Here is a 26,873-nt window from a genome sequence, read left to right as displayed (position 1 = left end):
TCCCGCATAAATATGCAGATGTCATTCCCAAAACTTTGCAACGTGTGTGTGGGCAAAAAACAAAGTTCTACATTTTAAATGGATTGCTTAGAAAACTCGCAAAGAGTGCTCAACCAATAAAGCTGTCACTCTTTGTTCATCGCGATCTCACAAAGTTCTGTGAGAACCAATGAATCTCACACTGTGCAATTAATAGCCTATATAATATAGGCCTATTAACATCGTGTATCCAACCCCTCCCCCCCGGCAGTGCCCCAGACTGGCCCCCCCATTTAAAATGCTCTAGACACGCCCCTGCGAGTGGCCCATGGTGGCGGTGGGGTTATGGTATGGGCAGGCGTATGTTATGGACAATGAACACAGGTGCATTTTATTGATGGCATTTTGAATGCAAAGAGATACCGTGACGAGATCCTGAGGCCCATTGTTGTGCCATTCATCCACGACCATCACCTCATGTTGCAGAATGATAATGCACGACCCCATGTTGCAAGGATCTGTACACAATTCCTGGAAGCTGAAAACATCCCAGTTCTTGCATGGCCAGCATACTCACCAGACATGTCACCCATTGAGCATGTTTGGGATGCTCTGGATCGGCGTATATGACAGTGTGTTCCAGTTCCTGCCAATATCCAGCAACTTCGCACAGCCATTGAAGAGGAGTGGACCAACATTCCACAGGCCACAATCAACAACCTGATCAGATGTGTTGCACTGCGTGAGGTAAATGGTGGTTACACCAGACACTGACTGGTTTTCGGACCCCCCCCAATACAGTAAAACTGCACATTTTAGAGTGGCCTTTTATTGTGGCCAGCCTAAGGCACACCTGTGCGATAATCATGCTGTCTAAATCAGCATCTTGATATGCCACACCTGTATGGTGGATGGATTATCTCGGCAAAGGAGAAGTGCTCACTATAACAGATTTAGACAGATTTGTGAACAATATTTGAGATAAATTTTGTGTATATAGAAAAAAACTTAGATCTTTGAGTTCAGCTCATGAGAAATGGGGGCAAAAACAAAAGTGTTTGCGTTTATAATTTTGTTCAGTGTATATTTCAGGTGTACATATTGTATCAGTTGAGCCCTTTTTACATTGCAATCCATGGCTAGGATCGTGGCACATATCAAATATCAGTTCATTTCTGAGTATCTCTAGCCTATTGCTCAAAAAATATTTTAAAAAGTCATATGTTTGTGCATGGGTGTTTTATTTACATGAGAGACTGAGAAGATTGTAAACAAGGATACAAACAAGCCACCTTTCACCAGAAATTGCCTTTTTGAATTCAAAATAGGACATTTCTGTGATTCAAGAAGCAAGATCTGATGAGTTATTTGAAAACTCTTGCTACTTCATGCTTCAGTACAAAACAATGACAAACCTTGACAAAAAAAAATATTAAATGTTATAATAGTGATTTCATAATGTCTAAATATTAATCCAAAAGCAAAACATGAAAAAAGCTATATTATCAGTGTAAATGGTAAATGAGACAATGAAGGATCTAGTGGTCATAGTGGAAATATGACATTCCTTTTAATAATTAAATTAAATAATTAAATAAACCTTTTTCTAATGCAAGTATGTTAGAAAGGATGCATCGCGATACAAATGCCAACTTGTATCCAATGCACACTTTTTTTAATCGATACATCGCATCCTTAACTATTATGCCGATGCACCGATGTGAATTGGCGAATCTTACCATCCCTACTAGCAAGCTTTCTTTCAGCTGGAGTCTCACACTTGTTCACGATGACGTTGATCCCTTGACTCTACAGTTAAAAGGAGATGGGAAATTAATCACTAATTACAGAATATTTCCAAATATCCTTAATCCCTTGGTAAACTAATCTTAAACTCGTTCACACATCAAAGGGTGCAGAGAAACTTGTGTGGGAGCGCACTCCAGCTTACCCCTTGAATGCGGGATTGAAAGAGCTACAGACTGTTGATCGTGTGAATACCACACTATATGGATATGACGGGAAAACAACAACAACAGATATTTGCAATATGGATGCTGTTCTCGAAGGATTGGCTTTTTTCCATCTGTGTGCATAGGGAGAACAAGATAATGGTTGGGATAAAAGCACATCGTACTGTATTGTTTTGTATGAATGGTCTTAAGCTATAAAAAAAGCGTTATTTATTTTTATGCATACAGGGGAGATCAGGGGTGGGTGGCACTCTTTTCATTGCAAACAGAGCAAACAATGTTAGATTAACCAGCTACGTGCAAATTAAAGCTCAATGGGACTCATTTATAAAGCATGCAAGCCATGTATACACACAGATTTGATCTTAGCGTGTGCGTACTCTTAAATCCACACCAGCACTCATATTTGAAAAAACTGCCTTTGACATGGAAAAGTGCTTAGCATCACATCAGGGTCTGACAGCCCGATCTCACAGCAATTCATACATATTTTACAAGGTGGCTAATTCGTACGAATTCGTACAACCTCACTCGTACAAATTCATACGATTTTTGCTAAATTGTACATATTTTACAAGTTGCCAATTTGTATGTATTTGTACAAATGATCTACACCTAACCCCGCCTCTAAACCTACCCATCACTGGGGTTTAGACAAATCGGACTAAATTGTACGAGTGAGGTCGTACAAATTCGTACGAATTAGCCACCTCGTAAAATATGTACGAATTGGTCGCGAAATAGCATTGAGCAGACGTACGCACTTTTTCTTGTTGGAGTAGCCTAATGCAGGTTTTTGAAAATGTTAGCTGTTCTTGCAGCTCGGTGTTCTAAATTAAAGAATTTGGACGATGACTGGTGAGCTTTTATATGGTAATGACATTAATTAGGAGTCGTTTACAAGGCAGAGAGCTCAAACCATTAATTTGCGCGCTAGTTCAAGATCATTTGCGATTCATAGATTTCACATCTGAAAGAGACACGTACGTACGTTTACTGTAAATTCATTCTATGAATCACACGTACGCATATTTAAGAGATGATCGTGAGATCAAATTTAGGATGGTTTCTTGCACAACATTTTATAAATGAGGCCCAGGATTTTGGTTATTAATAGGCCTAATAATAATAATAATAATGTGTTATACACAGTAAGCAGAAATATGGTTTGGGTTTGTCATAACATCTGTGAACAAGAGAAAAATATTTGTGAACAAGAAAAAAATATTTTAGGAACCTTCCAAAAAAACCACCAACCCCCTCAGCAACTTTTTGTAACTATTCCTTCTCGTTTCTCAGGTTATATCCAAGCATGCCGTGGCTTAATGATCACATCCATTGTCCTGGGCACGTTCGGACTAGTGGCAACTCTAGTGGGTATGCAGTGCTCCAAAATAGGAGGGGAGAATTACGTAACGAAGGATCGGATCGCTGGGGCTGGAGGTGTCTTCTTCATACTGCAAGGTAAGAACATCACCAAATGACATACAGTAATTACTGTCTTAGTAGGCCTACCTGTTATATAGGGAAGGTTGGGGATAGTTGTCATACTTTATAATAAAATTATACAATTATAATAAAATTGTACAATTTGTACATATAAGACAAAGAAGACAAAGATACTCGTGTAACCAATGGGGAAAAAAAATTGAAATATCACATGATGAAATTCCAAATATTGGTTGCAATAATGATAAAAAAAAAAATCAGGGTCCTTAAAGTGGATCGCCATTCAGGTCAACATTCTACAACACATGTCTGACCACCTACTTCATTCATTCCATAGGTAAAGTGTACAAATAGGCTTGTGCACATTTGTGAGTTAAGGCCGCGGAATGACAGTCTCAAAAGAATCCGCAAATACAAAAGCACGTATTTATAGACATTCTTAAGGCAGAACACTAATTCAAAGGATTTGTTGTGCATGAAATAACGGGTACAGATACAGTATTTGAGGATCATTCTGTGAGCAAAGAAACAATAATGCACTTGCCTTTAGCCCGATTCGGACGGTAATTGTTTCTCATATGGACGTCTGTAAAAATAAATATCACCTCAGTGATAAAACTCATGGATTCGGATGGTGATTTATTCACAGTGGAGGAGCGAGTGAACCCGGGACCGAGCTGTTCACGTGGCCAGTCACACGATTGTCTGCTGTAAATGTATTCTTATTATTGTGTAAAATGTATTTAAAAATACTTATTATGTAAAATGTATTCTTATTATTCCAAGCATATTTTATAATATATAATCCTAATTATTATTTGATTATTTAAATCTCCTGTTTAAAAATAGGAAATAAAAAATTACTTGTATATAATTATACGCAACATAGCCTATATGTTTATAATACACATTTTAAAATTGTATTGCATACCTGCTGCTGCCATAATAAAGACCCATTTCGAATGCTGACGTGCTTTTCTTCTTTTTCTGCTCCCACTCGCTGCGGTGGAGCAGTTTTGAAGTAGGCTATTGTTCTTTTAAATACTTTCCAGCATTTCAGAAATAAATATGTATGCAAATTACACCGAAGTACAACGTTACAGTGTTCGGGAGTGCTCAAAAAGGGTTTAAACACTGAATATTGAATCAATTTTTTCTCCTAAACTCAGAGATGTGGATTCGGAGGGCAATTAAATTACCTCACGACCTTGGTAATATCTACCTTTCTGTAGATATTGTTTTCTTATAGCGCAGTTCACACTCAAATGCCATTCCATATATGAGTCTAATACATAATTTACTCAGGAAAGAAATTTCAAGTACATTTTCTGTCATACTTGCAGGAATGTAATATAAAACAACAATGCAGGAGCATAGGTTTTGTCTGGGCAAAAGAATTGTCTCAGTGTGGATAGAAGACCAAAACGTTGAGAAAAAGATGCATTTTCAAATTTATCTAGATTAATATGGATGTAGTCTAATATGTACATTAATAAATCTGATGACACTACTCACTCCTGTTACTTTTACTCAGTTACTATATATAAGTATAGGATAAATGAGTATATGAGTAACAGGACTGAAAGTAAGAGGATTGAGATTTTAGGATAAAATTAGCAAATACATATAATCTAGCCACATGGAGAACATGCTAATATTATGAGAATACTCAGCAAATTATAGTGATTCACCAAATATTTGTATTTTTAAAATAACAAGTAACATCTAAGAAATAATTAGGTAACAGCACAATATATTTATAATGACGTGATTTTTATGATGCAAAATAAAAATTATTTCTGAAAGATTTTAAACATTATATTTCATGTTAAAAGTTAGTATTAGGCACTGGAGACATGCAATGCAAACAAATGCTATATTTTCAGATTTTTAGGAACTTTTTAATATATTTTTTAAATTATATATTTTAAATTTGCAGTTAGATTAATGTGTTAAATAATTAGATTAAATAATTAAATAATAATAGACTTTGTTAAATAATAAAATGTATTTTATAGTTAATTTTTATGCGTGTTTGTACCTATAATGTCCTGGGAACAGAAATGGCACACTTTATTGGTATTTAATTATATGTTTATGTTGAACTATTCATGAACAGATGGCGCTAATAAGTAATATATAAAAAGTGTTATCTGTTTCTCATGAAAACGTTTCTGAAATGTCTGTGTATCTGACAAATATTGCATTTAATTCACTTCATCTTTGATAAGAGTATGCAAACACAGCACGAGCGTCATTACCGTCTGACTTTACGCGGCTACTTTCGCCAGCCGGTGGCAGGGTAGTGTAGTTTCTCTTGAACAAGCCTAATCTCTGGCTGAAACCGTCTATAAAGAAGGAGTGCCGGCTAGTAGGCTATATCGCGTGTGATTCTGCAGGTGGCGGATCGTTCATAGCCTTTTTTCACATGCAACGCTAATACACACTACATACACGCAATGCTAATGTTAGTAACATTAACAATTTGAGAACAAAGTATAACAAATTTGCACGGTTTGATGTGATATGAGCTAACAGATCATTAGATTGAATCACCATTGGTAGCGCGATTTATTGTAATGTTTATTGTGCTTTTTTCCTCAGTTGGTCAGAATAAAAGTGGCAGACTTGTTAATTACTTGTTCAGATAACAATATCCAGTGAAAATTCTTATTTGGGTCATACTTCCAAGATGCAGACTAGAATCTGTGACCTATCCACACTAGTGCGCTGACTGACAGCCACACATGAAAACATAGATTCAATCGCGCCGCCTGAGGAGCAAATAGGTTTCAAACAGAGATGGCGACAAAGAGGCAAAACTTATGGACTGCAGCTTTAATTATTGTTTGTTCATAATACATTAATGCAGGGCCGCTGCTGGCCAAATAGGTGCCCTAGGCAGGATTGCATTGTTGTGCCCCCTCTCTCAAATATTATGGAAGTAAAACAAACAAAAAAAAAAAAAAAAACTTACTATAGGGGTCAAAATAGAACTTTAATAAAATATAAAAGTAAATAAATAAATTGTAATATTTACAAATTACAATTGTCTCTCTAGACAGTTACCTGGCTATGATTTTATTAATACAGTTGTCTGATTGATTTTATAGTCTCAAGCATTCAGAAATCATGCAAAAGAAAATTAAGCAGAAAAAAAATGTATTTACTACGATAAACCCATAGTTAATGTAAGGGTTGTGATGTCCACATGTTTTTTGTTGAAGAAATTATAGAGTCTGTGTCATCTATACCAAAAAGTAGGGGTGTGAGATATATATCGTCTGCGAGAACTTGAGAGTGCTTGATTGTGCAGAAATATGCATTAAATAATGCTTAAGTAATGCACAGGTAATCATGAATTAATGTATAACTCATGAAGAACTAAACCATTTATTAATGATTACTTCATCAGCAACTAATGAACATTTGATTCAAAGATTAAGTAATCAATAAATTGTTATCAGTTAAATGTGTTATAATGTATTAATTACCTAATGACATTAGTTTTTATCTAATGAAGTAAATTCATATGTTAATTACCACACTGGGTCGAAGCCATTCCTTTAAACTTCCAGTTGTCTGCTTTAATTAATCATTAGCTAATGATTTGCTAAGGTATCATTATGTTATGGCTTTACTTGTTGAGGCACAGAATTATTAACTATTTGTTAAGTAATATGTCATTGTGGTTATAGATTTTGAATTAGTTAGTTAGTCATGTGCCTCAACAAGTAAAGACACACCATAATGATACCCATGCAAATCATTAGCTAATGATTACGTTACCATGTTCTTTGCTCTTCTGTTCAATGAAAGTGTTATGATAAGTAGCCTAACCTAACTTACAATGTTTTATTCATATTAACTTTCAATGTTAAATTCACATTAAATATAAAGTCAGTCGTATTAAAACTATGTTATTATAGCATGACGCCCATATCTGTTACTTAAGTAAACAGACAGGTTGTTATGCATAGTTAATAGATTACATTATTAAGTTACTTTGACCATCGCCCACTATAGATCAACTAACAATCTATAAAGGTGAGAATCAAGATATAGTTAATGTGTTTGGGAATGTTTCGAATAAAAAGGGAAAAACATAAAATAAACATAAGTGCTGCTGTGTGTCACATGACGACCCCTCCCCCACTCGTGCCCCCTCAAAAATAATGAGTGCATGACGCCTCTGCATACAAGTTAAAAATGCTTAAATTTATTCCAAATGCTCCATCTACTTTTCTTTGGGCAATGAGCGAAATGATTCATTCTTTTGAGTCAATTATGTTCAAAGGCTTGATCAAACCAGTTGGCAAACCAGTGAATTGAATCGCGAATCAGTTTGAATGATTCGTTCAGTTCCCTGCCGCACGCGCTGAGTCGTCTGAAGCGGTTCTCAGAGCTGTAACATCAAGAGCGTTGAAGACGTGGCTTTGGATCTACAGTCAATTGAAAGCAAATCTGCAAAGGCTTGTTTGCTAGAGCTCTATGAAGATCTTTATAAGATGAACACCGCGTGTGCTGTCTACGATTCCACAGGTATAGACAGGCCTCATTCGATTACAGAACACAATACCTGTCATGAATCTGGTCTATGAACTTCCATAACTCACCACCAGAGGTCACTCGCTCACCACATGGACTCTTGCACCACACTAACTGTTGCACGCCACCTCAGACTACAATTCCCATCATCCATTGCACTGACGACACACAGCTGATTGCACTGATCACACACCCTACATAAACCATGGACTTCCTCTTCCTCTCTGCCGAGTATTGTATTGCGTTTATCACTCCCCTAGTGTTAGCTGCCTTACCGAGCCATTCTGTGTTTTTCTGTTTAGTTCCAGTATTGTTCTGCATTTATAACTCCAAGTTTTAGCTGCGAAACCCACTTTGTTGTCATAGTCTTGCCTTGTGTGTTTTTCTAGTGTTTTGATTCTTGTCCGCGTTTCCTGGATTTACCCCTTTGCCTTGCCGTTTGGACTCTGTTTGCACCTCTCTTGGACTACTACTCATATACCTGGATTATCTCTTTGCCTTGCCCTGTTGGATATTGTTCGCCGATCGTCGACTCTCACTAGCCCTAGGATTGCTCTGTGTCTTGCCCGTACCATATCTGTTTGCCGTTGTTTGACCCTGCCTGTTTATCGACTGTTTATAAATGAAAGCTTGCACTTGGATCCGCACGTCTCATGTCTCGTTCACCCCGTTACAGAATACTCGGCCACACAAGGGTCCAGCAGCTTTTCAGAGGAACTTTGGCCAGGTATGGATACAACACGTATATTATTTGCTATTAAGCAAGACACAATCATTGGAAAGCCATATGCGATAATTTTTAGCCATAGCTCACTATTCAGATTTACCAGACATTATTTTGATTTTCTGTGATGGCATAAATCAACCCCTTCGGTCTAAGCTTAGACGCGAGGGCCCGTGTTCATCACTCTGTCAGTTTATGAATTATGCTTTGTTGTATGTTGGCTCTCCATTCACTGTGGGTGTCGCGGAGGAGGAACACGACACCGCATCTTTGACTGAGATGGTGGCTGCACCAGAGTGCGCTCACAAAATGGAGGCGACAGCGGAACCCGATCGCAAAATGGCGGACACAACAACACCCCATCATACCATTGCTGCCAGTCATGAGCTAAGTCAAGTCACCATTGATCGTCGTGAGTCTAGTGACTTTTCAGCTGACCATCCAGAGTCTCTTCACATCACCGCTGACCTGCCAGAGTCTCACCACATCACCGCTAACCATCCAGAACCACGTCACGTCACAGCTGAGCAGCCAGAGTCTTGTCACGTTCTGTCTGTCACAACCAGATATTCAAGGTCAGTCCTTCAGTATCCTAATCTGGTATGCAGTGTGAGGGATGCACCACTGGTGTCTGCACATGCAGCTGGTATCCCCAAACCAGCTCACCTTAACCCTCCTGTTCCTGAGCTAATTTCCCTGTCTGAAGCGCTTCCCATGATGGGGATCGCTTTATGTTGCGTTTGGGCTGCGCACACCACCTCAGAACTGCCCCAGGCGATGGCACCCGCTGCAGCTTCTCCAGAGGTGGCGGCACATGCTGCAGTGCTCGCTTCAGCTCCTTGTATGGTGGTGGCGCCCAGCAATGTACTCTCAGCCTGTCATGTCATGGTCAAAGGAGCCGTTGATGAGCACTGTACCTGTCCTGTTACTGAACTCTACCTGTTTCCTGATGTTACCACTGTAGAACCACCAGAGGTGGCGACGTCTACTGCAGAACCTCCAGAGGTGTCAGTGGTACCCTCCTATGAACCCTCGTCCTGCCCTGTCACGGCTATGGAGGCCGCCTATGAATCCTCGTCCTGCCCTGTCACGGCTATGGAGGCCATCTATGAATCCTCGTCTTGCCCTGTCACGGCTATGGAGGCGTCTATGAATCCTCGTCTTGCCCTGTCACGGCTATGGAGGCCGTTTATGAACCCTTGTCCTGTTCTGTCACGGCTATGGAGGCAGTCTGTGAATCTTTGTCCTGCCCTGTAGCGGCTATAGAGACCATATGTGAACTCTTGCCTTCCTTTGAACTGGCCACGGAGGCCATTAATGAACCTTCTTTTGCCCATGTCACAGCCTATAAACTGTTGTCCTGCCCTGAGTCAGCTGAGGAGGATGGTTGTGAACTACCAGTACCATCAGTCACAACTGAGGGGGTTATGGATGAACTTTCTGACTGTTGCGTTGCACATCTAGGGGCTGTTTGTGAACTCTTAAACCTGCCTGTCATGAACTCAGAAACTATAAATGCACCCCATATCTGTCCCGTTAACCTTATCACTGCCATGGAATCCTTAAATGAACTTGTGTTCCCTGCATCAGTCCTTGAGGCCACATATGTTCTGCTTGTGTCTCGGTTTCCCCTAGGTCCCAGTCTTTGCCAGGGGTCTCTGCTCTGCCGTGGTGGTCTTCAGTTTGGCTCTGGTGGTCTTCTGCTCCGGTCTGGAGGTCTTCTGCTCTGTCTGCTCCACACTGGTGGGCTTCTGCTCTGTCTGCTCCACCGTGGAGGTCGGCTGTCTGGCTCTGGTGGTCATCTGCTCCACCGTGGTGGTCTTCTGCTTTGTCTGCTCAGGTCTGGTAGTCATCTGCTCTGCCGTGGTGGTCTTCTGCTCCGGTCTGGTGGTCTTCTGCTCCGCCTGCTCTTCCGTGGAGATATTCTGGTGGGCTCCAGTCCCGTCTGCTCCGCCCTGGTGGGCTCCAGTTCCGTCGACTCCGCCCTGGCTTCCTGCTGTACCGACTCTGCCTCGGTCACTGGCTACTCCACTTCCACGTGGACCTGGCCTTCCGTCCCTCCCCCTGTTCCGCCTCCGCTACACCGCCCTCCTGGATTATATAGGAGAGTCTGGAAGCCGCTCCTTGGGGGGGGGCTATGTCATGAATCTGGTCTATGAACTTCCGTTAACTCACCACCAGAGGTCACTCGCTCACCACATGGCTCTGTGTCTTGCCCGTACCATATCTGTTTGCCGTTGTTTGACCCTGCCTGGTAATTGACTGTTCAATGTTTATAAATAAAAGCTTGCACTTGGATCCGCACGTCTCGTTCGCCCCATTACAATACCACTATGACATTACCAGTTTGTTGTACATGTATCTTATACATTAAATACAATGTATAATTTATATATTAAATAAGCTGTCACAGAGTATGAAATGAACACCCGCCAAACCAGTGTTAGCTCTGCACAGTGGCGCGCGACCTGTTCCAGACACAATATTCATATTTTTACAATATTTACGCTTGCAGAAATATAGGCTACATTTGTTTACATTTTGCAGAACAGAAGATTCGTCAATGTGCATTTGTTTCGTTATGTTCAGATGTCGGTAGCAGTCATGTGAGGAGTTTTCAGAGGTTATAGAAATTATAAATTTATCATTTATAATACATAATTTACTTTAAAATATAATTTAATTCAGTGATACAAATCAGAAATTTCTTCAGCTGTTACTCCATTTTTCAGAGTCATATGATCCTTCAGAAATCATTCTAATTTATTGATTTATTACCAGTGTTGGAAACAGTTTTGCTGCTTAATATTTGTTGGAACCTGTGACATTTTGTTCAGGATTCTTTGATTAATAGAAAGCTAAAAAGAACGGCATTGATCAACATATTGGAATGATTATTGAAGGATTATGTGACAATGAAGACTGGCATAAAGGTAGATGAAAATTCTGATTTGCATCACTGAAATAAATTACATTAAAAAATTATAAAAAATCTTTTGAACAGCAGTTTGTGTGTGTATATATATATATATATATATATATATATATATATATATATATACATATACATACATACATACACTCACATTACATTTAATCTATATATCTAAATAAAAATAAACTATATACAGTATATGATCCAAAGTAACTAGTAACTAACTACTTGAGTAGATTTTTTTATCTGATACTTTTTTTACTCTTACTCAAGTAACTATTCAGACTATTACTTTTACTTGAGTAAATATTTCTATAAGTACTTTTACTTGAGTACAGCTTTTGGGTACTCTACCCACCTCTGCCTGAAAGTGATGCCTCATTTTCATCCTTTTTTTTTCTTTTCTCGGCGCCGGATTGCTGTTGTCTTTACATGGGCATAGACAAATTGTCCATCAATTATGATCATTTGCATTCAGCCATAAACATGGGGTGCGAGCGGTCGCTGGCGCGAATGGTGCTTCACTTTTTTTTTGAGCAACTGAGATGGGGCCCCCCTGGGAGTTGGTGCCCTACGCAAACTACATACTCTGCGTATAGGGAGTGGCGGTACTGCATTAATGTATATAAACATATACACTCCCCTCCAAACGTATTGGAACAGTGAGGCCAATTCCTTTATTTTTGCTGCATACTGAAAATATTTGGGTTTGACATCAAAAGAATAATATGAGATGAGAGATCAACATTTCATCTTTTATTCCCAGGTATTTTCATCTGGATCTGATACACAACTTAGAAGATAGCACCTTTTGTTTGAACCCACCCATTGCTCATGTTACCTAAAGTATTGGAACATGTGACTGACAGGTGTGTTTTGTTGCCCTGGTGTGTCCTATTAATTGATTATTCAAACAATAAATAGCACTGAATGTCTGAGCTCAGTTTCAGATCCGTGCAGACTGCATTTATAGTTAGACATGTAACCAACATGAAAATCAGAGAGATGTCTATAGGTGAAAAACAAGCAATTGTGAAGCTGAGAGAAGATGAAAAATCAATCAAACCATTGCACAAACATTGGCAATAACCAGTAGAACCATTTGGAATGTCCAGAGGAAGAAAGAAACCACTGGTGTACTAAGTAACACACCTCGAACGGGTAGATCAAGGAAAGCATCAGCAGTTGACGACAGAAACATTGCGACAGCTATAAAGAAAGACCCTATAACAACTGTTAGTGACATCAGCAACAACCTCCATAGGGCAGGAGTGAAGGTATCACAATCTACTGTTCGCGTAATACTTCTTGAACAAAAGTACAGAGGCTACACCAGAAGATGCAAACCACTCATTAGCAAGAAGAATAGGAGATGAGCCTCAAAAATTCTGGGACAAGGTTTTATGGAATGATGAGACAACCTTTACCAAAGTGATGGAAAGGCTAAAGTTTGGAGAAAAAAGGATCTGCTCATGATCCCAAACATACAAGCTCATCTGAAACTCAGTGGAGGTAATGTCATGGCTTGGGCTTGCATCGCTTCTTCTGGAACAGGCTCATTAATCTTCCTTGATGATGTAATACATGACGGCAGCAGCAAAATAAACTCAGAAGTCTACAGAAATATTATGTCTGCCAATTTACAGAAAGATGCAACCAAACTGATTGGTAGATCCTTCATCATGCAGCAAGATAATGACCCAAAACATAGTGCCAAAGCAACAAAGGAGTTCATCAGGGGCAAGAAGTAGAAGCTTTTAGACTGGCTAAGTCAATCTCCAAACTTAAACCTGGCAGAGTATGCATTTTACCTGCTAAAGAAGAGACTGAAGGGAGTAACCCCCCAAAACTGAAAGAGGCTGCGGTGAAAACCTGGAAAAGCATCACAGAAGAATGCAAAAGTTTGGTGATGCCAATGGGTCACAGGCTTGATGCAGTTATTGCAAGCAAAGGATTTGCAACTAAATATTAAATCTTATTCACTTTAATCTAGTTTAAATCAATCTGTTCAAATACTTTTGGTCACCTGAGCAATGGTTGGGTTCAAACAAAAGGTGCTATCTTCAAAGTTGTTAATCAGATCCAGATGTGAAAACCTGGACATAAAAGCTGAAATGTAGATCTCTTGTCTCTTATTCATCTTTTGATGTCAAACCCGAATGTTTTCAGTCTACAGCAAAAATAAAGGAATTGGCCTCACTGTTACAATACTTTTGGAGGGGAGTGTATGTAGAGGGTAATATTAGCCAAGATTAGTAAATACTGCACAAATAAAGTTATGAAACCATATGCATTAAATAATTTTAATGAACTGAAACTTGTAAAGCTTTGCCAAGAAATATGACGATTATGTTTTCATAATATAAATGTATTCAAAAAGGCCTATGATAGACTATCTAGGAAAGGAGAAGCAAATGTGATTAAACCTTTTGTAGTTTCTCTAAAGAACCAAAATTAATGTTCATGTTTCAGGTCTGTGCACAATGATTGCAGTGTCTTGGTATGCTTTCAATATCACTCAGGAATTCTTTGACCCACTTTTTCTGGGAATAAAGTAAGTGGAATAAAAAGTTTTTATGTTAGTATATAGAACTTTTAGAGAAAATATTAAGACCCCAAAAAATAATTTTCTTTTTCTCATTTCATCCTATTTGTGAGAGTTTTCTAATTAAACAATCATAAAATATCTTGGAATGCCGTGTAATGTTTGATGTGTCCTGTCTTTAGGTATGAAATTGGAGAAGGGCTGTACATTGGTTGGAGTTCAGCCACAATAGCTTTATGTGGTGGCAGCTGCTTGCTGTGTTCCTGTGGATTGCGCAGCCCAGAGGACAAAAAGTGGGTTTAGTGTGCAACACATGCCCTGTTAAAATGACACTTCATTCACTAACCATTTCAGTAACTCTATGTTAAGTAACCTGTAAGTTATTCCCCAACAGTAAGACTGTTGGGGAATAACAGTTAAAACCCATGGACCAGGTATGATAAACAAAGACCAGGAGTCAGATTGCGATTAAAGAAATGGACTGAAGAAATAGTTTGCAGTTTCATCCGCAGAAGGCAGCTTCAACACTCGCACGGAGTTCGTAGGCCGACCTGCTTTACAATTCAAAAACACCAGCAATTATACTCTAACAGGTTGCTAATTGCGTCAATGCATAAGTCATCAAAATTCCGATTGGTTCTAAAACCTAGATAAACTTAGACAATTTCCACATATGGATGCAAGATTGAAGCATATCTTCTGATGACCATTTTAGTGACAAGTGATCAGAGGTCCGACGCAATACGTCTCTCCAAAGACGTATATCTGATACGCTGGACATCGGCAGCGGAACGTTTGTCCTGGACTGTCTGAGCTTATCCCTGTACAGACAGATACTAACACACATACGCAGAGAAACACTTATCTTACTTCAAGGTTGCCTCAGCCCTAAACCTTATCGAGCATGGTTACACACACAATGGTTACACACACAATGAGAGCAGCTTCTTAGAGAGTAGAAAGGCAGACTAAAGCCATAATCAACATTCTCTAACATGCATAAATGTAACTTTGATTAATAATTATTCAAGCAATATTATAATTAATATTATTATGAAGGCCATTGTAGATCTGCCATCCACTCCTTCAAGACATTGTTGGGACAGTGTGACAGCAGGTGACATCACTTGTTTGTTTTTACAAATGTCTGTTTACAATCTTTTTTCATTTTATTTGTTCAGATCACATCTTAAGAAGTTCAGTTCATACTCCTACCAGCCGCAATCCAGCCATACGGTTCAGACTGTCTCTGCAACATCCAATATCCCTTCCAGCCAATATGGACTCAATGCATATGTGTAAGAAACTTACTGAATACCTGGGATCGACAAAATCAAGTTACAGACAAAACAGAGAACACACAATGCGAGGCCCTTTTTTTGCAATATGGTCAGTGTCTGCAATAAAGAAAATAGGTTACTGGAATTTTTTCTAACATTAAAAAGTATTTGCATGCAGTAAATAGTTGTGTACAAGAACTTACAAGAAAAGAGTTTTGTTTTTTTTGAAGAAAATTGATTTTCTGATGCATCTTTTTCAGTATTTTACTTTACTAAATGCTCTGCGAAGGCATCATTCATTTGGAATGCAGTACATATTGGATACATGACACTTACTGACAAACAGCTGTTTTCAAATGCTCATGTGCGCTTGTGTTCGTTCTGAAGCAGAATTGCAGCTGTGCATAACTTTGAGCGGTTAAATACACTTGCATCTCAAAATACATTTATTATGTGATTTAGAAAGTATTTATCTATCAAGTACACAGTCAGTTGTGTCTTGACAGGATAAAACATCATGTTAAAATAGAGCTGTGCATAATAATGTGTGAATGCAACCTATTAGACCTGCCTCTGTCTATGATGTCATCAGTAACCAAACAACAAAATTTTTATATGACTAATATAACTAATTTAATTAAAATGCATATTCATGGTCAGTAAACTCGTTAATTAATAAGAAATGCAGATCAAAAATCATTTTGGAATCGGATGATGATTCCCTGAAACTGAATCAGATCTGATTGTGAGGTGCCTGAAGCTACTAAAATGTATTGTTTATCTTTTCATTTTACATTAACTTGACCATTATGTTGGACCAGGATATTATTTAGATTAGACCTTCTTTAGATTAGTTAATATCTTCATGTTGTGATAAATAAAGATTTGTTTTATTGAAAATTAGTTTTATTCTTTTTTATACGGAGCATTTGCCTATTTAAATAATGTACTGTACTGATACATGTATTGGCACCCTAAATCACTCAATTTCATCACCACTGAAATACACTGTTATATAGGCAATAATAATAATAATAATCTAATGCAATAAAGTAATAATAATAATAACTAATAATAAATTTAATGCAATAAAGTCAGTAGTCTGTGAATAACCTCTGCTGGTGATATGAGGTTAAGAGGGAAAATTGGAGGAGCAAATGATTCTCAAATATGAGAAACATTATGAAAGATCTGTCTCTTACTGAAAAATAGTGTCAATATTTACAAACAATGTGCTCACAAGCAAGCAAACACAAACAAAAAGGTGCAGTCATGTTATTATTATTCTTGTTTCAACATAGAGGACTAACCCACTGTGTATGTAATTGGAGTTCCCTGCAAATTAGGAAAACACCATTTGGGTCAACAACTCCAACTCTAATGGATCTTCATTGCCATTTCTATATTTGCAGACAAAATGTGTGTGTGGAAACTACATTCTCTGTAGTCCAAATGGTGATCCAGAAGTCTCTAAAGTTGTCAGAGTCCATGGGTGGTCGTCTGAAGGCTTTCAGATTCCACTTCTATAGAAACCACATGATGGCCAGGGATCATCGCCAGTCCCAACACTCTGGGCTCACCTTGTGAGAAAGAATCTGTGCAAATTTTGAAAATAGGACAAATCAAGAGCTGTAGACTCACAACTTATTTGCCATTTTTGATGTTACTCTTCACCTAAAGGATTATTAGGAACACCTGTTCAATTTCTCATTAATGCAATTATCTAATCAACCAATCACATGGCAGTTGCTTCAATGCATTTAGGGGTGTGGTCCTGGTCAAGACAATCTCCTGAACTCCAAACTGAATGTCAGAATGGGAAAGAAAGGTGATTTAAGCAATTTTGAGCGTGGCATGGTTGTTGGTGCCAGACGGGCCGGTCTGAGTATTTCCCAATCTGCTCAGTTACTGGGATTTTCACGCACAACCATTTCTAGGGTTTACAAAGAATGGTGTGAAAAGGAAAAAACATCCCGTGTGCGGCAGTCCTGTGGGCGAAAATGCCTTGTTGATGCTAGAGGTCAGAGGAGAATGGGCCGACTGATTCAAGCTGATAGAAGAGCAACTTTGACTGAAATAACCACTCGTTACAACCGAGGTATGCAGCAAAGCATTTGTGAAGCCACAACACGCACAACCTTGAGGCGGATGGGCTACAACAGCAGAAGACCCCACCGGGTACCACTCATCTCCACTACAAATAGGAAAAAGAGGCTACAATTTGCACGAGCTCACCAAAATTGGACGGTTGAAGACTGGAAAAATGTTGCCTGGTCTGATGAGTCTCGATTTCTGTTGAGACATTCAGATGGTAGAGTCAGAATTTGACGTAAACAGAATGAGAACATGGATCCATCATGCCTTGTTACCACTGTGCAGGCTGGTGGTGGTGGTGTAATGGTGTGGGGGATGTTTTCTTGGCACACTTTAGGCCCCTTAGTGCCAATTGAGCATCGTTTAAATGCCACGGCCTACCTGAGCATTGTTTCTGACCATGTCCATCCCTTTATGACCACCATGTACCCATCCTCTGATGGCTACTTCCAGCAGGATAATGCACCATGTCACAAAGCTCGAATCATTTCAAATTGGTTTCTTGAACATGACAATGAGTTCACTGTACTAAAATGGCCCCCACAGTCACCAGATCTCAACCCAATAGAGCATCTTTGGGATGTGGTGGAACGGGAGCTTCGTGCCCTGGATGTGCATCCCACAAATCTCCATCAACTGCAAGATGCTATCCTATCAATATGGGCCAACATTTCTAAAGAATGCTTTCAGCACCTTGTTGAATCAATGCCACGTAGAATTAAGACAGTTCTGAAGGCGAAAGGGGGTCAAACACAGTATTAGTATGGTGTTCCTAATAATCCTTTAGGTGAGTGTAAGTAATGTTACACTTTACATATTACTTAAAGGAAGTTCACACAAAAATGAATCTTTACTGTAAATTTACTCACTGGCAGGCCCTTTGAGAATAAAAAAAAAAAAAGCAGATACAGGCAACCCAAAATTAATAGTGTGATACATCCTCTTTTTCCCTGACATTTTATGCCCAGAATTTCTACATTTCGTAAAATATCCAGGTTTTGGCTTTGTTTTCTTGTTGATGTGCTCTCTACAGTCCTCAAACATTGTATGCACACGTATCTGCATTGCTTTGACCTTTATCTGCAGATCCTATCTTTTTCACGCCATTATTGGAGGATTATGTACAATGCCTGCACCCTGTTGTTCAAAATACTTTTCAGTCATTACCTTTAGCAAGTCCGAAAACAAGAAAGCAAAGCCAAAACCCTGACATTTTTTGCCAATTTAGAAGTCCTGACCAGCACATGTCTGGGAAAAAGAGGACTTATGCTCTCCCAAAATGATGATATTGAGGTCTTAAAAAGTTAAATGACTGGTCTGTGCAAGAAACTGAACACTGCTGAAGAAATACAGTCACCTACATCTTGGATGGCCTGAGTGTAAGTAAGTGAAAAGCACATTTTAATTTGTGGGTGAACTACTCTTTTAAATGTGAAATATTATTTGTAACTGCACTTATTTGTGAAATACTACAGCATTTCACAAATATAGCATCCTCCCACTACCAAATCAGGTGGTGATGTCAGCATCTGTAGAAGTCTGGGCCGGTTGCATGAAAGCCCTTAAGATAAGAAATCCCTTAGTTATAAGGTTAAGGGAACCCTTAGTGAAACTTCAAGGGTCAACTTAAGGAAACTTTAGGCTGCGATTAAGTATTCCCCTTAATTATCTAAGTGTTCCCTTAAGCGTTGCTACAAAGTCCTTAGTAACTATTTTACCTTGATAAATTTAAGGGACCAAAACGGCTCCCTTAAGTCATCTTAAATTCAGTATTAATATTTTAAGCTCAAATGTAAGACTTAAGACATTTTTTAAGACCTGCACAAATAAAATATCATATGAGCGTAGTAGGGCAATGACTATGGTAACATATTAAACTGCAAATTGACTGTAAAAAAGCATGACTTGCAGGTCTTCACAAAACAAAAATTGTAATACTATTTTTAAGAAAATGGGTGAGTTGTATCAATTATTACATTAATTTAAACAATTATTAATCTATTATATTAATTAAATAACAATATAAATGTAATGTCTTAATTTTAGATTTTTATTATGCATTTTCTTCTTGTCGATCCACCTGTTCACATTTACAAAGCGTGTTCGCAGCGTCAAAACATGGCTTAATTTTCCACATTTGTTAAAATGTTCGTCATTGGTCAGTAGGAGGCGCTGGGAACATCGAATATCTCTGTAACTGGATTCATTCAAACATTTTATAGAAGCGAAAGCGGTCGATAGAGGAAGGAGCGGATCTCACTTCTGGTCGGCGGGTATTTACGTGACTAATTGTGACTTTGGATTGATATTGTGGGTTTATTGAGGTCCTGTTTGAAGGGGTATTGCCCGACGGCCTGTATAGGTCCGGGAACGGTATTCCTGAGCAGGTCTCAGCAAACTTAGTAGATAAATTCGAAGTAGAAAGGTAGTCGTGTGGTGAATCGTCTGTAAAGGTAATCAGAAAAACTTCCGTTGCACTTTGGTAAAACATCAAAGTCTCACACAGTTGGGGATAAGTTAAAATCAGAGTCAGCCCATGCTTAAGGGAGCAGGTGGGGGTGGGGAGGAATGGAACATAGTAAGTAAGTTAAATCGCAAAAGAGAGCGAGGATACAATTCTCAGGATAGTGATATGGAAAACCCACAGATTAAAGCAATAAGACCAAATCCAAATAGTGATGAGGGATTTAGAGTTCTGATAAAAGTAAAGGGAGGGGCTGGATTTTCTTCAGTCAGTCCCCTTAAATTAACGAATGAACTTAAAAAAGGGATTGGGGATATTTTGCATGCCACTATTTTGCAAAATGGAATGATTTCAATTGTATGTAAATCGGAAATGCAACAGGCTAAGGCTTTCAAGATTAAGACTGTGCTTGGTAAGGGAGTGGAGGTTTTCAAGCCGCAAACAAACACAGAGGTAAAAGGAGTGATGTATAATGTGCCAGTGGATGTATCTGAGCAAGAAATATTGACTAGCTTAAAAGGAGGAAATGTTGTAGCTGTAAAACGCATGGGTAGAAATGAGAATGGTAGAGGAACCATCCCTATCCTTCTCTCCTTTAAAGATAATGTGCTACCAAAGAGGGTCATGTTGGGATTCATGAGCTACCCTGTAAAAGAGTATGAAAGACCCCCTCTGAGGTGCTTTAAGTGTCAGAGATTTGGACATGTGGCAGCTGTGTGTAATGGAAAGAGAAGGTGTAGACGATGTAGCAAGGAGCATGATGGGAAAGAATGTACTGAACCTGTGAAATGTTGTAACTGTGGGGGGGTACATCCAGCTTCTTTCAGGGGATGTCATAATTATGTCAAAGCAGAAAATGTGGAGAGAATAAAAAAAGAGAGGAAAATATCTTATGCAGAAGCAGTGAGAAGGGTGGAGAAAAATGAAGGGGTCAGTCAAGATCAAGGTGAGGCCATGGCAAGAGAACTAGCAAAGGGACAGGTTTGTAAGGATGACTTAGTTGTGATTAGCAAAAAAGGTCTACTGGCGTTCATGGTTGAAACAATGTGGAGAGTTAAAATGGTGGCAAATAAAAAATCAGATGTGGCTCGTGAAATTGCTTCTGCTGCAGAAAAACTTCTAGGATTTAAGGGGATTAATCCAAAGGAATTATGGGAATTTACCTATACTCAGGACAGTGCAGATCAAAGAACAAATGGAAGTCAGCAGATAGAGTTGGACGATAATGAGGGAGAAGAAATGGATAGCAGACATGAAGTGATTAGTGTCTTTTGTATTATGTTTTTCATAATGCAATGGAATGCAAGGAGTCTTATTGCGAATGGGCAAGAGTTTAAACGCTTGATAGATGGTCTTGAAGAAAAACCGGAAATTATTTGTATTGAGGAAACTTGGTTAAAACCAAGATTAGATTTTATAATTCCGGGGTACAAGTGTGAAAGGAAAGATAGGGAGAATACATCAGGAGGGGGCTGTGCCACCTTTATAAGAAATGGAGTTCAATATAGAAGAATAGAAATTAAAACGGTATTAGAGTGCGTCATTACAGAAGTTTGGACTGATCGAGGGAAAACCTCTATTGTAAATTTATATAATCCGTGTATTAAGCTAGAAGCGAGTCATTTTCAGGACATTGTAGATAAGATTAGTGTACAGGGGATATGGGTTGGGGATTTTAATGCTCATAATGAAATGTGGGGAGGTGAGAAGAGAGACAGAAATGGTCAAATTGTAGAAAATTTTATAGACAAAAATAATTTAGTTGTGTTAAATGATGGTCGACCTACATGGTTTGGTGCGAGTCGGTCAATGTCATCCTCCATAGATATTACAATTGTGTCGGCAGAGTTAGCATCGATTGGTAGGTGGGAGACAATGGATCTTTATTCAATGGGAAGTGATCATGTGCCAATAATTAGTAAATTTGGTAGGTGTCTGATTGAGGAACCAGTACATTGTCCCCTGCGGCTTAATTATAAAAGAGCAAATTGGATCAAGTTTGAGGAACAAGTGAATATGGGAATATCAAAAATAGATAGTGGAAAAGGAGTAGACGATTGGAATAGTTCCCTTAGCAAAATGATGTGGTTAGCAGCAGTTCAGAATATACCAAAGAAAAAAATACCAGTAAGAGGAGCAATGGTACCATGGTGGACTAAAGAATGTGATTCTGCGGTCCGAGATAGGAATAGGGCATATAAAAAATTAAAGAAGCATTTATTAGAGAATTATGCAATTGAATATAAAAGGCTTAGAGCTAAGGCTAGACGCGTAATTAAGGAGGCAAAGAAGCATAGTTGGAAGACTTTTTGTAATAAATTAGGACCGGATACGCCATTAAAAAAGATTTGGAACCTAGTTCAAAGAATGACGGGTATCTATCGGCAGACAGAAATCCCTGTCCTCCATTGTGATGGGGAAGAAGCTGTAAATAGTAAAGAGAAAGCAAGTATGTTAGTCAAGCAATTCCAAAAAGTACATAGCTCCAAAAATGTAGATGACTTAAATAGGAGAAGAAGTCAAGTATCAAGAGGTAATTTGGCTAAATTACTAATTGATGGTGATAATTCTGATTATATTAATGTATTTTTCTCAATAAAAGAACTACAAAAAGCTATTATTCAGGGGAAAGATACCGCACCTGGTAGGGATGGATTGGGATATCAATTGTTTAAAAATTCTGGAGAAATGTTTGGAGAAAAAGTTCTTGCCCTAATTAATAATGTATGGGAGAGTGGAAGTCTTCCTAAAGAGTGGAAACATGCTGTAATCATTCCAATTGTGAAACCAGGAAAAAAAACAGATAATCCTAGTTCCTATAGACCAATTGCTTTAACTTCTGTCTTATGTAAAATTATGGAGCGCATGGTAACAGATAGACTTGTGGATAAACTGGAGAAAAGCGGATATTTTGTGGAATATCAGAGTGGATTCAGGCAGGGGCGGTCAACAATGGATGCTGTTTTAGACATAGATATTGACATCAAAAAAGCCATCGCTAATAAGGAAGCTGTTGTCGCAGTGTTTTTGGACATTGAAAAAGCGTACGATATGCTTTGGAGGGAGGGGTTGCTCATTGCACTTTATGATGCGGGAATCAGAGGAAGAATGTTTAACTGGATTAAGAATTTTTTGAGTAATAGGACAATTCAGGTAAGGGTGGGAAGTGAATTATCAGAGGAACTTGAGATAGAGAATGGAACACCTCAAGGAAGCGTTATAAGCCCAGTTCTTTTTAATATACTAGTTAATGGTATGTTTAGTAGAGTGGGAAAAGAATTTCGGTTTTCATTATTTGCAGATGATGGGGCCCTCTGGAAGCGAGGGAGGAACCTTTCTTATATTTTTGGCAAAATTCAAACTGCTTTAAAGAGGGTAGCTGAATGGGCCGATGATTGGGGTTTTAAAATATCAACAGAAAAAACAAAATACATGGTATTTGGATGTAAGAAGAAAATGCCAACACAGCTGTTACAAATATATAATACGACTATTGGAAAAGTTAAACATTTTAAATTTTTAGGAATGTGGTTAGATGAAAGAATGACATGGAAAAAGCATATTGAGATGGTTTCGCTTAAATGTGGGAAAATAATTAATGTCCTAAGGTGTGTGGCTGGGTCTGATTGGGGGGCTGATAGTGAAACTATGATGATGATATATAGAGCAATGATTAGATCAATTATTGATTATGGCTGTATGGTATATGGGGCAGCAGCCCCTTCAGTAATTAGACAGCTTGATATAGTCCAAGCAAAAGCTCTTAGAGTGTGTAGTGGGGCATTTTATACAACTCCAATTCCTGCGCTATTAATAGAAACAGGGGAGATGCCATTAGAAATAAGAAGACATAAACTTGGTTTAAAGTATTTAATGAAACTAAAAGGACAGACTGGAAAATTACCAACAAAAAACTTGTTGAGTCAGCATTGGGAGTTTATGGGAACAGCAGGATTGGTTAAAACAAACTTTACAGAAACACTCAAATCCATGGCAGGTGAAATTGGTATTATGAATTTGAATGTATGTCCACCAATATGTCGGTCAGATGTACCTCTGTGGTTGATTCCAGATCCCAATGTTGATTTATATTTTTTGAAAACAAGTAAAAAAAAGATGTCAGAGGTTGTAGCGGAGGAGATAAAAGCTCGGCAGAGTCAAATGTGGGGAGGCCATCTACAAATTTATACTGATGGGTCGAAGGATCCTGAGAGTGGTAAAGTGGCTTTTGGTATAAGTATACCTGAAATAGGATATAAAAAAGGATGTAGGATTCCTGATCATTTGTCAGTATTTACTGCAGAGTTGGTAGCAATTCTATGGGCAGTAAAGTGGGTAGAAGATAACAAACGGGAATATTCAGTCATATGTAGTGATTCAGCCGCAACTCTAAGTACAATTAAAGATATGAAATCTAAGTCAAGACCGGACTTACTTGTGGAAATTTTGCAGGTGTTGTATAGAGTTTACAAAGCAGGGTATGAGGTGGGGTTTTTGTGGGTTCCGGCGCACATGGGTGTGGAGGGTAATGAGGAAGCAGATGAGGTGGCAAAGAAAGCAGTGCTGGAGGAAAGGGTTCAACTAAATTTGCAATATGGATCACCAGATTACACAGAAATAATAAATAGGTCAGTAAAAGAAATGTGGCAAAGGTCATGGGATTGTGAAAGGAAAGGGAGAACTTATTATTCAGTACAAAGAATGGTAGAGAAAGACAGATGTAATTATAGATGCCAGAGAAGAGATGCAGTAGTCTTATCTAGATTGAGGTTTGGACATTGTGGGCTGAGGAGTGGGCTGGCTCTGATTGGTAAACATCCTGATGGACAGTGTGAATGTGGAGATAAGGAAACGGTGATGCATGTATTAGTGCAGTGCAGGAGGTACTCTCCTCAAAGGAAGAAATTGTTCAGGGAACTGGGAGCTACTGGAGAAACAGTTTTTAATTTATGTTCTTTATTGAATTTGGATAGGTGGAACAAATTGAAAAAGCTGATGGAGTATCTGCGAAATATTGGAGTATATAAAAAAAATATAGACAAGCAGTATTAAATAAGTTGAAAATAGCGATTAGAGAACAGAGGAGGGCAGCAATACGCCATAGCTGCGTCTAGCCTGCCGGAAACTACAAGAAGAAGAAGTAGGAGGCGCTTTAGCTGCAGATACAAAGCCATTTCCTCGGTAAAGACTGTACACAAAACAGCACAGAAATGGGCAGTGCTCGTTTATTTGTTCGTGTTTTATTTGGTTAGGTTTGCATTTCGTTATGTTCTGTTTATTGTCATAGATATACATATAATACGTTTATTGTGAGATGTAGTAAATATAGCAACCGCGGCACCCATTGCCGTATGTTGCATGGAACTATCATGAAACGCTTTTTATAAACACTTAGGTAAGCGTGACAGTTAAGACGTTTGTTGCAACGCTCTTAAAGAAATCCCTTACATCAGGGATACCCCTAAGTCAATTTACTTAAGGACTTTTATGCAACTGGTGCCTTGCCTCTCCTCAACAATCTGAATCATTTGACGTTTTGAAGTAGCCATAGCAGAAAATAGTCTGGGGCTGGGCGATATATCGCATACGATTGTCATGCGCATCTCATCAGTAAAGTCGGCTCCGTGATTAACGGTAAATCTTTTATCACCTGCTTTCAAATGGAGCGGCATTTCATGCACAGAGCCGTAGTTCACTGACAAGCTACACAATATCGCGTTCATTATCGAAGGCGATTCATCTGCGATAATGAACGCAGGTGATAAAGACTTACCGCTAATCAAGGAACCGGCTTCACTGACGAGATGCGCGTGATCATCGCGTTCGATATCTCGCCCAGCACGATTAATAACAGACAGACAATAACGTGACACTAAAGAGTAATAATGAGTACCCAAATATTGATAAACCATAAGGTGTGTGTCTAGGGTGCGATAGACACCTGTGGACTTGAGAAACTCTTGTGCAGATCCCAGGATGACATTGCAGTCTCTGTCTGTGCACAGGAAGAGCCCCACCAGCGTTCGCCCGTCAGTCATCCGGATCCTCATGCTCTTATTGAGGAGGTTCTCCAGCTTACACCGAGCTAGCGAATAAGCAGACGTCTCCACCTGAGACACAACATATGCTTTACATCGACTACAGAGATCTGTACATTTATACACATGTCAATGTATTCCTTTTAAACGTAATCGTATATCATAAAGGTTTGATAATAGAAATATTTGATTAAAAAAATATCCTAATGAAGCACTGACATATTCATCATAGTGCTTACTAGCATTAGCTTCAGCGTTAATGTTTCACTGGCCTCTTATGTGACAACGTATTCAGACCTCAGTTAGCATATCCGTGCCGTTCTCTTCGCTTTCTGTTGCCATTTGAGCCTTTGTTATGTTAAAGTCTTTGTATAAATGCGAGTCAAACTGAAAAGTGATGGAACGAGTTACTCAAAGAAGCATTCTGCTTCTTTGTTACTGGCGGCTCGCATTCTTAAAAAGAGCATTACCGCCATCTACTGTGGGTTATGGAACTCTTTTTCTTCTCTCCCCAGATCTTGCTAGTTGTTCAGCTATGTCTATCTACTTAGTTTTTTTTTTAATTGCTTTCTTTTTTCCCCTGAAATTCATCTATTAGTTATAATACACTATATTCATGCTAATGGTTGCATTAAATATAGATACCTACCCTTTTGTTAATTTTCTCAAAAAAGTTGCCATTTTTTATTTATTTCCATTTTTATTATTGATTTTAGTTCTGGGCTACTATACAGTATTTGCCAATCTAAATTAGCTTTTGCCATAACTTCTTTTACTTATTTATGCTTCCTCATTCCCTGACATTCCAGTATGCACAAGAACCCATACAAACTGAACTCTGAAT

The 26,873-nt window shown here is 38.6% G+C and overlaps 2 protein-coding genes across 2 annotated transcripts in view; one reads left to right on the top strand and one right to left on the bottom strand.

The window, feature by feature from the left end:
* The window catches only part of LOC306870232 (claudin-15-like), a gene marked incomplete at both ends in the record, with an annotated part of 28,305 nt that extends 12,850 nt beyond the window's left edge, over nucleotides 1-15,455 (top strand). The window contains 4 exons of the mRNA XM_079417378.1: nucleotides 3,252-3,416; nucleotides 14,081-14,162; nucleotides 14,336-14,446; nucleotides 15,335-15,455. Coding sequence (XP_079273504.1) covers nucleotides 3,252-3,416; nucleotides 14,081-14,162; nucleotides 14,336-14,446; nucleotides 15,335-15,455 — 479 coding nt within the window. The remainder of the gene's footprint in view (nucleotides 1-3,251; nucleotides 3,417-14,080; nucleotides 14,163-14,335; nucleotides 14,447-15,334) is intronic.
* Nucleotides 15,294-26,490, bottom strand: LOC306870231 (N-alpha-acetyltransferase 38, NatC auxiliary subunit-like). Its single transcript, XM_079417377.1, has 3 exons — nucleotides 26,327-26,490; nucleotides 25,933-26,101; nucleotides 15,294-17,028 (listed from the first exon to the last, which is right to left on the bottom strand). The coding sequence occupies exons 1-3, from the start codon at nucleotides 26,369-26,371 to the stop codon at nucleotides 16,913-16,915; spliced, it is 330 nt and encodes a 109-aa protein (XP_079273503.1). The 5' UTR covers nucleotides 26,372-26,490; the 3' UTR covers nucleotides 15,294-16,912.
* Between the last annotated feature and the right edge of the window lie 383 nt (nucleotides 26,491-26,873).

The sequence above is a fragment of the Barbus barbus genome (assembly GCF_936440315.1).
Source record: "Barbus barbus genome assembly, chromosome: 5".
NCBI classification, from domain to species: Eukaryota; Metazoa; Chordata; class Actinopteri; order Cypriniformes; family Cyprinidae; genus Barbus; species Barbus barbus.
The sequence above is the reverse complement of the archived record's forward strand: the minus strand, read 5'-3'. Positions and strand labels throughout refer to the sequence as shown.